Here is a 15,683-nt window from a genome sequence, read left to right on the forward strand (position 1 = left end):
TGGTAGTATTTTTTTCTACATAACATTCTTTGTTCATTCTGCCTCCGAAATATGGAATAAAAAGCCACCAAACAGTTGAACATCACGCTCTACTGGTTCATCCTATGTGGTTTTCTATTAGACTGAGAACTGTGATTGTCTTGGTGAATAATTCAAATTTTTTACATAACTTGCCATTTTTACTGACAGTTTAAATATAAATGTTCAAAAATATTAAGTTTAAGGGTATTTAACTGAAAAATAATTGTTTTTATTCTTAGCAGATGACTGTACCAGGAGATCAGAGGGACAGTTGACATCTTCAATTTTTAAATCCGATGATCTTGAGATCCCACTAGATACAATTGAAGTGAATGCCATTACTCCAGATATACCATCATCCTTTTACAGCAAAGATCTGTCATCTGATCCTTTGAAACAGGTTCTGTCTTGTGATTCCTTATCGACTACTAAGGAAAATCAAATTCGCATTAAACGAAATGCTCCTAAATCAAAGAAGCCGTTTTCACCTTCAGAATATGGAAATGGCTTTCCCCTTGAAAAGTCTCTTTGTAAACATCGAACAATTCACACAGCAGACAACAGATTTTCTTGTTCCAAGTGTGGGAAATGTTTTTACCAGAAATCAGATTTTGTTACACACCAGAGAAGTTACACGTGGGAGAAATCTTTTTCCTGTTCAGAATGTGGGAAATCTTTTAACAAGAAATCACATCTTGTTATACACCACAGAACTCACACAGGAGAGAAGCATTTTTCCTGTTCAAAATGTGGGAAATTTTTTAACAAAAAATCACATCTTGTTATACACCACAGAACTCACACAGGGGAGAAACCTTTTTCCTGTTCAGAATGTGGGAAATGTTTTAACCGGAAAGTGCATCTTGATTACCACCAGAGAACCCACACAGGGGAGAAGCCGTTTTCCTGTTCAGAATGTGGAAAAGGTTTTAACCAAAAAACAGATTTGCTTAAGCACCAGAGAATTCACACAGGGGAGAAGCCTTTTTCCTGTTCAGAATGCGGTAAATGTTTTAACCGGAAATCAAATGTTGTTATACACCACAGAACTCACACGGGGGAGAAACCTTTTTCCTGTTCAGAATGTGGGAAATGTTTTAACCGGAAAGCGCATCTTGATTACCACCAGAGAACCCACACAGGGGAGAAGCCTTTTTCCTGTTCAGAATGTGGAAAAGGTTTTAATCATAAATCAGATTTGCTTAAGCACCAGAGAATTCACACAGGGGAGAAGACCTTTTCCTGTTCAGAATGTGGAAAAGGTTTTAATCATAAATCAGATTTCCATAAGCACCAGATAATTCACACAGGGGAGAAGCCTTTTTCCTGTTCAGAATGTGGGAAATGTTTTAACCAGAAATCAAATTTTGTTATACACCACAGGACTCACACAGGGGAGAAGCCTTTTTCCTGTTCAGAATGTGGGAAATGTTTTAACCGTAAAACGCATCTGGCTAGACACCAGAGAACTCACACAGGGGCGAAGCCTTTTTCTTGTTCAGAATGTGGAAAATGTTTTAACCATAAATCAGATTTGCTTACGCACCAGATAATTCACACAGGGCAGAAGCCTTTTTCATGTTCTTAATGTGGGAAATCTTTTAAACTGAAATGGTATTTTCTTAAAGGAGTTGTTAAAATAAAAAAAACATATTCCCCTTCGGTGCCAGTGCTGTTCCAGCGGTATCCTTGTTATGGAAATTTGGTTTGGATAAATCTATCCCTGTGTGTGCTGCGGCCATTCCCAATAAGACTGAGTATTTTGAGCGCTCAAGGAATGAGACTGCACACCATTGTGTCAATAACATTCCATCAATACTGATGATTTATTGTACATACATAGTTTTATAATTGCATATAGAAAGGAGTGGTTAGGGGTGGTTAGTTAATTACCATATTGTCTAGCTTATTGGTTATCTAAATATATATGGAATATTGTGATTAATGCACATATGAATGCTGATTAAGCAATTAAAATGTAGCTCTCTGCATCTAGGACAAAGTTGAGACATCTGATCATCACTTAATACATCTGGCGTTCTGCTTTTGCCTGGAAAACCCCATACAGTTTGTCTGGCTTATATCAGTTTATGCCAGCCATTTTAAGCCATTGATTATAATTCATATATTAGCTGTGGATATATGAGTATATATAATTATAGAGGAGTATACATGCAAGTGAGATCTACATGATATATATATTTCTATCACAAGCCCCCCTTAGATATCACTTGCCCTAATCCTAGCCTCCTGTCCCGAAGTGCTGCAACTCTTTTGTGCTGCTGGTGAACTGACGCATGCCTAGCGCACACGCCCCACTCCGTACAGACTTTTCGCAAATGGGCGGTCAGGAGATCTGTCCCTAATGGGGGTTCGTTGCAATCAGTCTCTTAGTCAACAGCATGTGTAGTGAGCGGTGTGTATTCTTTATCAGGTAGGTCTTGCGTGTCCTCCTCTGGTAGGGGAGCTTTCTTGCAATGCGATGAGTGGATCCAAGTGGGTCTTCCCTCCAGTTTCACAGAGGTTGGTGTCGTCAGCAGCACTTGAAAAGGACCATCAAATCTGGGATCGAGTGGTGTTCTCCTTACAAACTTTTTTTTACCAACACCCAGTCTCCTGGCTTCAAGGAGTGCGTACCGGACACTGGATCTGGCAATGAAGAAAAAACTCGAGAACAGATGTTAGCAAGTTTCTTGGTGAGTTCAATTACATAAGCAGACAAAGTATCATATTGCATAATCAGCTGCTGAGAGAAAGAATACCCCTAACCTGGGACTAGACACAAACAAAATTTCATAAGGTGACAGCTTTTCTAGGCCTCTGGAAGTGTGCCTTACACTAAGTAGTGTGATTGGGAGTGTCTAATGCCATGATTTGTTTGTCTTTTGGGCAACTTTCAACATCCTGTTCTTAAGTGTCCCATTCAGTTTTTCCACTTTCTCGCTACTCTGGGGATTGTAAGGAGTGTGTAGGCCTAAGTCTGACCCTACTACTGGCCAGATCTCCCGTGTGAAATTTGCTGTGAATGCGGGTCCCTGGTCACTCTCTATCACTTCTGGGACCCTATATCTGCATATATAATCTCTGAGAGTAACTTCTTTGCAGTAGTCTGCTGACTGGTTCCTCACTGGGAAAGTTTCTGGCCATCCTGAGAACACGTCCACGACCACAAGGGCATATTCGAATCCTCCACTTGGCGGCATTTGGATGTGGTCTATCTGGATCCTCTAGAAGGGGTACAGTGGTCTGGCAAGATGATGTGTGGGAACTTTCTCCATTCTTCCAGGGTTGCATTTGCCACAGGTCAAACAGCTGCTAGTGAACTTGGCTGTTAGGGTGGAGATCCCTGGAGCGAACCAGTAAGCACCAATCAGATCATTCATCTGTGTCTTTGATTTGTGTGTGGGCTCATGTGCCCACTGGACCACCATAGGGTACATGCTTTGGGGTAATAGGGGTTTATAGTCCATTGCGTATACCCTTCCTTCTTCATGTGTTGCTCCCTTCCACATCCAGTATTCCTTCTTGTCCTTCTGGGGCTTGCTCTTGCAGCTTTTTGAGCAGATGCCAGGACGTCATCTGATCAGGTTTCTTGTCTTCAGTCATCTTGTAGTAGCCTTCCGGCTCTACAACCTCTCCCACTTCTCCATATTGCCTTCCTCTGACTGCTTCTTTGGCTGCCATATCCGCCATGTTATTACCCCATGCCTCTACTGTGTTCAATTTTCCATGTGCTTTGACTTTTAGTACTGCCTCAATTTTTTGAAGTTGGAATGCGTCCAGCAGGTCCTTGATGGCTCCATGATGCTTCACGGTTGTTCCGCTTGCTGTGATGAAGTCCCTTGCAGCCCAGATGGGTCCAAAGTCGTGTGCTATGCCATGCGAATACCTTGAATCTGTGTATATGTTCGCAGTTTTGACTTCTGCAATCTGGCAGGCCTTCGTCAGCGCTATCAGTTCTGCTTCCTGAGCTGACAGGCTAGGCGGCAGACTTCTAGACCACAGGATTTCTTGATTGCTGGTCACTGCACATCCCGTGTGGAATCTTCCTTCATCATCTGCAAATCTGGAGCCATCTACGTAGAGGATCAACTCTGCGTTGGTCAGTGGCTCTTCTGCCACCTTAAGTAGTCCTGCTGTTTCCTGTTGCATGATGCTGAAGCAATCATGGTCATCTGTCCAGAGCAAATCCAGATCCCTACGGAAGGTATCATGCAGATTTTGATCAGAATTTTGATCTGAGGGTCCATATCTGTATCCCCCTTGGGAGTGGGAGTAGAGTGGACAGGTTGAGGACTGTGCATCTGGAGATGGTGACATTATTGGGCAGGAGTTGAGAGCACTGGAGAGATGTTTTGGCTGGGTTTGGTTGAGGATTGCTGAGATGTCATGCAGAGCCAGGATTTCCAATGGTTTTTCCAATGATGTCAGCAGTCCTGTCCAGGAGGGCGTGTGCTGCAACTGCTGTTCTCATGCAGGAGAAAGAGGCTCCTCCTGCAACTGGATCCAGGCGAGCTGAAAAGTAGTCTAAAGGTCTCTGCTTTCCCCCCTGAAGCTGCGTCAGGACTACAGTAGCAAGGCCTTCTTTTTCCATCAGGTAGAGACGGAATGGCTTCTCTGTTGTGAATTCCGTTCTTGGGCTCCCTCCTGTGGTTATGAATGTTACTTTTGTGAGTTCTGCCCTTGGGCTCCCTCTGGTGGTTTCGAGTGGTACTGCTGCTCCTTGAGTTTAGCCGCAGCAGCTGCTTTCACTAATCGGCTTCCCTGGCCTTGCTATTTAACTTGGCTCTGGTCTGTAGTCCATGCCAGCTGTCAATGTTCTCTGGGTTGGATTCAGATCTCTCCTTGGATTTCTCTGATGGCCTGTCCATTTCAGCATAAGATAAGTTCTTGCTAGTTCTTTAGTTGTCCATTTGCTTTGGACTTTACTGCTCAGTTTAAGTTATGTTTCTTTTTGTCCAGCTTGTCATTATGAAATATTTAGGCTAGCTGGAAGCTCTGGGGAAGCAGTTTTGCCCCTCCACACCATGAGTCGGTGTGGAGATCATTTTTGTAAACTCTGTGTGGATTTTTAGTTTTTAATACTGACCGCACAGTATCCTTTTCTATTTCTGTCTATCTAGATTAGAATTGGCCTCCTTTGCTAAAATCTGTTTTCATTTCTGTGTATGTCACTTCCCTCTCTACTCACAGTTAATATTTGTGGGGGGCTATCTTTCCTTTTGGGAATTTCTCTGAGGTAAGATAGTTTTCTGTTTCCATCTTTAGGGGTAGTTAGTTCTATTTCTAGTGTTGGTGTTAGGATTAGGAACTGCAGTCAGTAAAGCTACCACCTCCTCAGAGCTTGTCCCATGATTCATTTTACCCACCAGGTCATATCAGTGCTTCTCCGTAACCACCAGGTCATACCACTTCTCGTAGTCAGGTAGGCCTAGTGCTGGCGCTGAGACTACAGAGCCTTTTAACTTCTTGAACGAGCTGAAGGCTGCATCTGTCAGGAGGAACGGGGTTACGTTGACGCAATCATACAGAGGCTGCATTAGGACTGAGGCATCAGGGATCCAGGCTCTGCAATACAAAACTAGACCAAGGAAGGCCTGTAGCACCTTTGGAGTTGTTGGAGGAACCATCTTCTCCACTGTGGTCTTCCGGTCATCTGTCAGGTGTTTTGCCTGGTGAGCAATAGTGTTCCTGGAATGTAACTCGCTTCAGACACCACTGGACTTTGTCCTTTGAGACCTTGCAGTGCTGCTCCACCAGGTAGAGTAGGAGAGACAAGAAAAGTCAACTGCACAAAGGAGTAGATCGTCCACGTATTGTAGCAGGGTTACTTCTGCATGTTCTGTGACCCAGTTGGTAAGGACTGTGGACATTGCTTTGGTGAACCATGAAGGGCTGTTCTGGGCCCGTTGTGGCATCACTGTCCATGTGTGCTGTGCCCTCTGGTGCGTTAAGGCAAACAGGAACTGGTCTCCCGAATAAAGGGGAACACTGGAGAACGCATTAGCCAGGTCGGTCAATGTGAACACTTTTGCTGTGGAAGGCACATTTGAGAGCAGCGTGTGCGGATTCGGCACAATTGGAGTTTCAAACACCGTGGCGTCTTTCACAGCTCTCAGGTAATGTACCATTCTAAACTTGGCTGGCTCTCCTTTTAGTCTTTTTTTCTTGACCGGCAAAAGCGGGGTATTGCAAGGTGATGTGCAAGGAACAATGATTCCTATTTCCAGGTAGACCTTCAGTTGGTCAGAGGCAGCTCGACTCTAGTCGATGGACAGGGGATACTGAGCCCTACGAGAGTACGGGATACCTGGCTTGAGTGACACCCATACTAGGGCAATTTGAGGTTTTCCCACGTCCTGGGGTTCCTTAGACCATAGACTTTCTGGTACTACGTCCAGTACCTCCTTGGGTAGGCCTCATCGGTTGTTTGAGGTTCCTGTAGGGCCGCCAGCATGACTGACTCTTCCTGGGTCAGGGATGAAGAAAGTGTCACGGTCCCATCTTCCTGGAACACTGTGGTTGCCTTCAGCTTCAGTAGGTCCGCTCCCAGCAGGTTGAGTGGCAGGTCCTTGACACCACAAACTGGGACAGGATAGAGTGTCCTAGCTGAGTGCACATGCTCAGAGGCTTTGTAAGCTGAGAATATCTGACTTGACCATCCATGCCCACGCGAGACACAGAGGATTCTGATAGGCAGGTGGGATCAGCGAGTTCCACAGGTCTCATCACACTTCTGGCTGCACCAATGTGCAGAAGAAAAGATCTGACAACGCCATCCACTTTCAGGGTAATTTGAGGTATTGGTCCTGCAGATGGGGTTTTACATGTCAGGAGCGTAGTGTCTTGCGGACCTGGCTTGCTTGCCCCTGTCCTATGGACGGGGTACTTCACTGCTTTCTGTACTTCTTCCTTGACCTGTTTCTCTGGACCAACTCTTGGGTTGCATGGGTGCTCTGCACTGATTCCAGAAATGGCCAAACTTGCCACAGATGCAACACTTGACAATTCTTCTGTCTTTATAAGGTGGTTGCGCTTCCAGGTCAGTGGTCACCATGAGAGGGGCCGTCTTTCCCTCTCCTGGTTGGGACTCAATCCCTTTGGCTACTGTGGACAACGGCATGATGGGCACTGTAGCAGCAGCGGGGTCCGGCCTGCTGATTGAAGCTGCGGTGGTAAGATGGGGCCTGCAGGTGCATCTATGGCAAGACCCGGGGGTGCCATGAGAACGGCGGCGGCATCCAACCCGAGGTCTTGGGGCAGTACAGGGACTGCATCTGCCATCACTTCTTCCCCCTGGTCTGACATAGCTTCTCCCCTTTGCTAACCTTATTGAGGTTGGTGTCTCCTCTACGGAGTCTGCAGCGGTTCTTCCAGTGTGTCGCTCGGCACTTTGCAACGTCTTCACCTCTGGCTCCCCTTCCGGCGTTCTCAGCAGCACGGCTCCCGTTTCCTTCTTCGCGCTCTTTGTGGCGCTATGATGGCGGCAGTTTTGGCGACAAGTGGCAACAAACAGTCTCCTAGGCACACATAACCGGTTTCGCTGGGTCAGTCCACTGCCATTGACCTGTTCTCGGGCCTAGCCAATATCAGTGGTTTCCTGATTGGCTGTCTCAGTACATGCACAAAGGCCTGTGCCAACATTTGCCTGTGTATCTGGTCATGAAGCCCAAGTCTTGGAATACTTGCATTACTCTGCCATGAAACTTCTTTACAGACTCTGTCTTGTCTTGGCTCATAAACATAAAGATGAATGACCTCGGGGAGATCAAAACATCCAACACCGCTGAGACACCATCACGTGTTTCTCAACACAAGCAATGAATAGCCAGGTCATTCTCCGCAGCTTCTCTACATGTATTTGCATATTTCCCACAAGGGATGGGGGCAGTGTTCTGGATCACTGCGTTGAGAAACACGTGATGGTGTCTCCGTGGTGTTGGATGTTTTGATCTCCCCGACGTCATTCATCTTTATGTTTATAGTCTTTTCACTAGGCACTGCTCCTAATAGCCAGTTTCCTACTCCACACTGATGAGGGACAAATACCCCGAAACAGCTGTCTGTGGATGGTTACCATGTTTTGGCATAGGTGGTTTTCCTTTATTGGATGCTGCCCTTCCCGTGGTTGTTCCTTCCCGGTGAAAGACCTGGCTATTCATTGCTTGCATTGAGAAACACGTGATGGTGTCTCCGCGGCTTTTCTACATGTATTTGTCTTGGCTCATGTCATGTAAGCTGAGGGCTTGTCCTGCCGATCTCACTTTGGCCCACTCTCTGAGCTGTTCAATTAGCTGTGGCTCGGACTCTCAAGCGTATACATCTAATTCTGCGGGAAGCTTGAAAGGTTCCTTCATGATTGGCCAGAGGGCATCACCTGCTTCTATTTCCATTTATGGCCCAGAGATCATTCCAGGTGGCTGATTATGTTCGCTGGTTCTGCTACATTCTTCGGTAAAATGGCATGGGATGCATCCCTGGGTCTGGAAGATTGTCACCTGACTTGAAGTGCACATAGTGTAATGGTGGTGCCTCTATCTGCCCCTGCATTCTTGGTGCCTGTGGGTTTCTTTTTCTAGTACTGGACAGCATGTATGATGTTCCCTCCTCATCTTTATCAGAGGAATAGTTATGATAGCATGTGCTGGGGTCATACACTGACTGATTTTTTAGACTTAGAAGTTGCCTTTTAATGTGAGGATGTCTCCCCCTTGCTGAAGCATAGGCTTATAGTTCTATGTTGGTGTGAATGTAGGCATCTCAGACCGGTGCTGAAGTTGTACATTATCAACAGATGGTGATGTCAGTCCTCCCCCCCTCTGCACCCAGGGCTGAGCTGTCTGCTGCCTGATGTGTTTGGGGGTTGCCTACTGCATTGTGTGTAGGGGGATTTTCACCTTCTTTCCCTGATATCACAACTAGCAATGGCTGAATTGTGCCAGGGACACAGAAGGGGTGCCTTGTGCCCTAAGCACCACATTGTTTGAATTGGGCATTGACCCAGCAGAAGAAGAGGAAGAAGGAGGAGGGGTTGATGAAAGGAGTATAGGAGGAGGAGGTGAGGAGTGAGAAAAAGGAACAGAAGGAGGAGAGAGATGGGAGGTGTGAAGAAGAGAGAGAATGTGGAGATGAGTGAAGAAGTAGGAAAGAGGTTTGGAGAAGGAGAATGAGGAGATAGAGAGAGAGATAGAAAGGTGTGGTGAAGAGAAAGGAGGAGAATCAGGGTGTGCAGAAGAAGGTGGAGAGAGAGAAGAAGAAACAGGAGGATTGGTTGAAGGGAGTGGAGAAGAAACAGGAGGAGAAGATGGGTATGGTGGGGGAGTGGAGAAGGAAGAGAGAGAGAGAGGGTGAGTGAAAAAGGAGGAAAGAGGCGTGGAGAAGAGAGGGGAGAGAGAAGAGAAAAGTGTGGAGAAAGAGGAGAGGAAAAGAGAGTGAGAGAAGAACGAGGAGAGAGAGTGACAGAGAAAAAGGAGGATAGTGAAGAGAATTCCTCCCCCCTCTGTGCAGTCTTAGAGGGCATAGTTGGAACATTGATGCCTTCTCCCTGTAGGGAGGAATGGGACAGTGCGCGCCACATACTGTGCCAAAAACTCCCTATACCATGGATTCTGCTGAGAGCAGACTGCACAGATCCAACATTTTCCCATCCCCATATGGGGAGGCGCTGATAGTTTAACAGCTTTCCCCATCTTATACACATAAAAATCACTTCCTGGTTTGTTCACATATCTTTCTGTACCACCTAAGCGATGTAAGCTCCACTGCTACTGTATACCATGTATTTGCATTCAGCAATTTAACATCAGCTAACTTCCCTTATTTTCCTTTCTACGTCATGCCATTCCGCAGCTTGAAGTCTGCCATTCTTATGAATTTCACATACTTTATACCTTCTAAAATTCTTCACATACTTAACACCTTCGTGTTCTGCCACTATCTGGGGGGCCCTTTTTTTCTCCAGGAAGTAAAAGACCCTCCTGTTCCTCCTGTTGCTTGACCAACTTATTCCCCATGGCAAAAACAAAAAGGAAAAACAAACAAACAAAGGAAAAAGAAAACAACAAAAAACTTCAGAAAGATTGATATATAAAAACACAAAAACAAAAAGAAAAGAAAACCTTCAAAATGTTGGTACAAGAAGTTGAAACCAAAATAAAAGAAATCCATCAAAACCTTGGTACACAACCAAAACCTTAAAATTTTGATACAAAAGGAAAAACTTTAAAAAAGTAAAGAGACAGAAAGGAAAACTTTGGAAAACTTTTAAAAAAAACTTTAAAATGAAAAAAGACAGAAGGAAAACCTTCAAAAGAGTAAAACTTTAAAACAGCTTTTTTTTCTCAGTGCTCAAATGCAGCCAGACACACACACTTCCCCTTTTCTTATGCTGCTGTATCCAATGTCACTAAAATCACGTATCTGAGACCAAGTATGTCACAGCAAAAATGATAGATACCATTTAGTTTCACTTATTCAAAAATTGCTACACCATAGCCAGTACTGCAGAAACAGGAAACTTAGCAAAAAAAAAAACATGTGACAGTGTGATTAACAATGCATATATCTCTACCAGCAGCAGAAGGGGAAAGGAAAAAAAGCTTCTCTATACAATTGTATGCATTTACAACTGTTTATCACCTAAAGCAGCAATACATGACAAAGACAAACACGTCCGGGAGAATCAATGCCCTCGTTATTATTTTGTGACACGTGCAGGTTGCTCTGGGAACAGACTACTGCCAATTGCACTGGGCACACCTGTGCCCGGGCCGCCTGAGTGAGAAACAAAAGCGGGAAATCTACCACCCCGGTCCGGTTGTCCTAACTGGCTCGCCGGCACTACGGGAATCTGCAGTAGCCCTCTATGTTATCACTACCCGAGCCTGGAACATGGGACTACCTGTCCCGGGACCACCTGTCCCTCCTGCTGCACGGGAATCCTGCAATAACTTATCGAGCAATTTGACCTCCTGCGGTCTGTTACCCAGCAACCACAAACAAAACAGTCACCGTTCCAACTTTCTCCCAGATCTTACACAAACATGGAACACATACACGGCACACAGCAGACACCTTGACTTATATCCCAGGGTTTGTTGGATACGGGCTTGGACTTTTTACACTACCTGGGAATGCGGTGGTGACCACACCTGACCGGCAAGAGGTATAGACCCGGACTCGGCACAGGGGACTTTCAGGTAAGATGATAACATTTTCTTACCTTACTTATGGAGCTGCGCAGTCTCCGTCCCGTGAACCAAGGCCGTGGCCCAACACCTCTGTCTCTCCGGTCAGCAGGGTCCCCTATGTGTTTCGTCCACGCCCCGCATGCAGACGCCAGTTGTTACGGCAATTTGGTTTGGATAAATCTATCCCTGTGTGTGCTGTGGCCGTTACCAATAAGACTGAGTATTTTGAGTGCTCAACGAATGAGACTGCACACCATTGTGTCAATAACATTCCATCAATACTGATGCTTTATTGTACATACATAGTTTTATAATTGCATATAGAAAGGAGTGGTTAGGGGTGGTTAGTTAATTACCATATTTTCTAGCTCCTCTGTAATTGGTTATCTAAATATATATGAAATATTGTGATTAATGCACATATGAATGCTGATTAAGCAACTAAAATGTAGCTCTCTGCATCTAGGACAAAGTTGAGACATCTCATCATCACATAATACATCAGGCGTTGTTCTGCTTTTGCCTGGAAAACCCCATACAGTTTGTCTGGCTTATATCAGTTTATGTCAGCCATTTTAAGCCATTGGGAACAAGAAGTTCCTAATTAATGTATATAGTCCTATTCCTAGTTAATGTATATATTAGCTGTCGATATATGATTATATGTGATTATAGAGGAGTATACATGCAAGTGAGATATACATGATATATATATTTCTATTACATCCTCAATCGCGTTCCTGGGGCTCATATGAGGTTGTTATATCACACGAGCCCTGTGCCCAATCAGCCCCAGCTTCACTGTCCCCGCCCTCAGACATATTGAACATCAACAGGAAGCCAGGGCTGCAGCTTTTCTTTGACTTCCTCTTATTGTTCGATTTGTCTGAAGGTGAGAACAGTGAAGCTAGTGCTAACTGGACGCAGGACTCACTTGACATAATAACCTGAGCCCCCAAAACGCAAGTGCTGACACCGCTGGATCCACGCCAGCATGGGAGGTTTATAGAATTTTTTTTTTAATTTTAACAGGACCAAACATGAGGAATTAGAAGTCAAAATCCCACACAGTGTAGAAGACATTATCATACCTAGAGTGTGAAAAATGAATTACTGGAAAATAGTATTTTGTTGACCATCAAAATTAACTCAGAGAAACAATATACGTTATTGCCAAATTGTGCAAAAACATAGAACAGCCAGACGTATTATTGAATAAGAAAGGGAAATTATTTTTGCACTTAACATATTTCTTGGACTATAAGACACACTTTTCCATTACGCCCATTCAGACAGCATGTTGGAGGTAGTCCTTCCTTGACCTCTAGCGGAACAGGATTGCAGAAAGGTTAAAAGGCCCCCTCACTCCTCTACCCTCCAGTATTTTTCCTGTCACTACAGGTGATGGTTGTATGGGAGGTTGCTCCTAGAGTGAAAATAGTCCATACAACATCCACAGGCTAAGGGCTCATTTTCACTTGCGAGACATACGGCCGTGTCTTCCAGGTTAAAACCCTCCTCTGGCGCCGGCACTCCAGAGCGGAGCGTGCGGCTGCACAGCAACACATGGAGCTGCACGCTCCGCTCCCAAGTGCTGGTGCCAGAGGAGGATTTTAACCTGCGAGACACGGCCGTATGTCTCTCAAGTGAAAAGGAGCACTTAAGGATCTCGGCCTTCCCTTCCCCCATCAAGCAGTCCGTGGCCGACACCTCTGAGTGGAGGTCCCTCAGCCATCAGTTGCTGTACCAGTATGGACTCAGGGGGATCGGAAGGTCTCGGCCTTCTTTTCCCCCTGTCAAGTGGTGCATGGATAACACCACTCTGAGAGAGGTCCCTCAGCCAACAGCCTGTGCATCATTGGCAGTAATGCAGCATTCCTGATGTGACACAGCTTCCCTCCTTGGTGGGCTCTCGGCACTAGCAGCTCCCCCTTTTTTTCTAGAGGGTGTGGAGCCAGCATAGGTAAGTGCACGGTTTAATGTTGTGTTGATGGTCTAGACCTCTAGGCTGATGCATTTGTGCCGAAGCTGGGCCTAGAGCCTCATGTGCTGAGGCTTGATTTCACATATATGCAGCTAGGCCTTGGACCTCTAGGCTACAGTACGGCCATATGTCCTGGCTACCTCTCATGATTTGACTTCAGTTAGTTGCATGTCATGTCTGCACAGGGCCTTATGATTGGGCTTTAGAGTGACTTGTGAAGCAAGTTTCCCATTTTTTTGTTTAATAAACAAGTGCTTCACTGTTCTTTGCAACTTAACTACTCCATCCATAGGAGAACACATGGTGTTAATGCAGCACATTATCGCCATGAAGACTGCCCTCCAGCTGCGCCTCATTGGTTAGCTCCTTCAGGTGGGGCCAGTCTGACAATTGAGAAGTACTATTCAGAGAGGAGGATTATCCTGAATTCTGATGGATTTCTCTCTTGGATATAACTGTGGGCCTGGTCTCTTGTTTGGCACCTTCAAGCATGGCTGTAGTCTGTCTGTACCTCATAGTGCCTCTGTGCATCATATTGCATCATAGTGCCTCTGTGCATCATATTGTATCATAGTGCATCGTTGTGCCTCTGTGCATCATAGTGCATCTGTGTATCATTGCTTTGGTGCCTCTGTGCATCATTGCTTCATAGTGCCTCATATTGCATCATATTAGCATAGTAACATAGTTAGCAAGGCCAAAAAAATACATTTATCCATCCAGTTCAGCCTATATTCCGTCAGAATAAATCCCCAGATCTACATCCTTCTAAAGAACCTAATAACTGTAAGATACAATATTGTACTGCTCCAGGAAGACATCCAGGCCTCTCTTGAACCCCTCGACTGGGTTCGCCATCACCATCTCCTCAGGCAAGGAATTTGAGATTCTTACTGCCCTAACAGTAAAGAATCCTCTTTCATGTTGGTGGAAAAACCTCTCCTCCAGATGCAGGGAATGCCCCCTTGTGGCCGTCACCTTGCTTGATATAAACAGATTCTTGGAGAGATATTTGTATTGTCCCCTTATATACTTATACATGGTTATTAGATCGCCCCTCAGTCGTCTTTTTTCTAGACTAAATAATTCTAATTTTGCTAATCTCTCTGGGTATTGTAGTTCCCCCATCCCCTTTATTAATTTTGTTGCCCTCCTTTGTACTAACTCCTAGTTCCATTATATCCTTCCTGAGCATTGGTGCCCAAAACTGTACACAGTACTCCATGTGCGGTCTAACCAGGGATTTATAAAGAGGCAGTATAATGCTCATATCATGTGTATCCAGACCTCTTTCAATGCACCTCATGATCCTGTTTGCCTTGGCAGCTGCTGCCTGGCACTGGCTGCTCCAGGTAAGTTTATAATTAACTAGGATCCTCAAGTCCTTCTCCAAGTCAGATTTACCCAGTGGTTTCCCGTTCAGTGTGTAATGGTGATACTGATTCCTTCTTCCCATGTGTATAACCTTACATTTATCATTGTTAATCCGCACCACCTCCACCTTTCAGCCCAAGTTTCCAACTTATCCAGATCCATCTGTAGCAGAATACTATGTTCTCTTGTATTGACTTCTTTACATAGTTTTATATCATCTGCAAATATCGTTATTTTACAGTGTAAACCTTCTACCAGATCATTAATAAATATGTTGAAGAGAATAGATCCCAACACTGACCCCTGCGGTACCCCACTGTTCAGTGACCCAGTTAGAGAATATACCATTTATAACCACCCTCTGCTTTCTATCACTAAGCCAGTTACCGTATATACTCGAGTATAAGCCGAGATTTTCAGCCCATATTTTTAGGCTGAAAGTGCCCCTCTCGGCTTATACTTGAGTCATTGTTCCAGGGGTTGGCGGGGGAGAGGAAGTGGCGGCTGTCACTGTCATACTCATCTCCTCCTGGCGCGGTCTCTGCGCATCCCTGCTTCTCAGAAGGTCTAGCACTAGCAGCTCTTCCTGTGTTCAGCTGTCGCGTGTTACCGCTCATTAAAGTAATGAATATGGACGCGATTCCACTCCCATAGGCGTGGAGCGCATATTCATTACTTTAATGAGCGGTACCATGTGACCGCTGAACACAGGAACAAGCTGCCAGCGTGCGCCGGAGACCGTCAAAAAAGGAGGGACGTGCAAACCGCATCAGGAGAGTGCGTATGACGGGGGTGAGTGAGCCATATGATACTCACCTGTCCCCATTCCACCGCTGAGCTCTGTCTTCTGAGTCCTCTAGCTGTGACGATCAGGTCAGAGGGCGCGATGACGTGGTTAGTGCGTGCCCTCTGCCTGAACAGTCACTACAGAGACCTGGAAGAGACCGGCGTGGAACGGGGACAGGTGAATATCGCAAGTGCCGGAGGCCTGAGCCAGCGGTGACACCAGCACCTGGCAGCCATAGCGACGAGAGGTGAGTATGTCATTTTTTATTTTAATCGCAGCAGCAGTAGTATATTTGGCATATTATTCTATGGAGCATCATATGTTTTGT

General features: G+C 45.4%; 2 protein-coding genes across 2 annotated transcripts in view; one reads left to right on the forward strand and one right to left on the reverse strand.

Moving 5' to 3' along the window:
* Nucleotides 1-1,683, forward strand: part of LOC143768011 (uncharacterized) — a 31,011-nt gene extending 29,328 nt beyond the window's left edge. Inside the window, exon 7 of the mRNA XM_077256633.1 lies at nt 264-1,683. Coding sequence (XP_077112748.1) covers nt 264-1,609 — 1,346 coding nt within the window. The 3' untranslated portion in view covers nt 1,610-1,683. The remainder of the gene's footprint in view (nt 1-263) is intronic.
* LOC143768016 (uncharacterized) overlaps nt 1-15,683 on the reverse strand; it is a 192,790-nt gene that overhangs the window by 64,313 nt on the left and 112,794 nt on the right. The window lies entirely within an intron of this gene.

The sequence above is a fragment of the Ranitomeya variabilis genome, chromosome 4 (assembly GCF_051348905.1).
Source record: "Ranitomeya variabilis isolate aRanVar5 chromosome 4, aRanVar5.hap1, whole genome shotgun sequence".
NCBI classification, from domain to species: Eukaryota; Metazoa; Chordata; class Amphibia; order Anura; family Dendrobatidae; genus Ranitomeya; species Ranitomeya variabilis.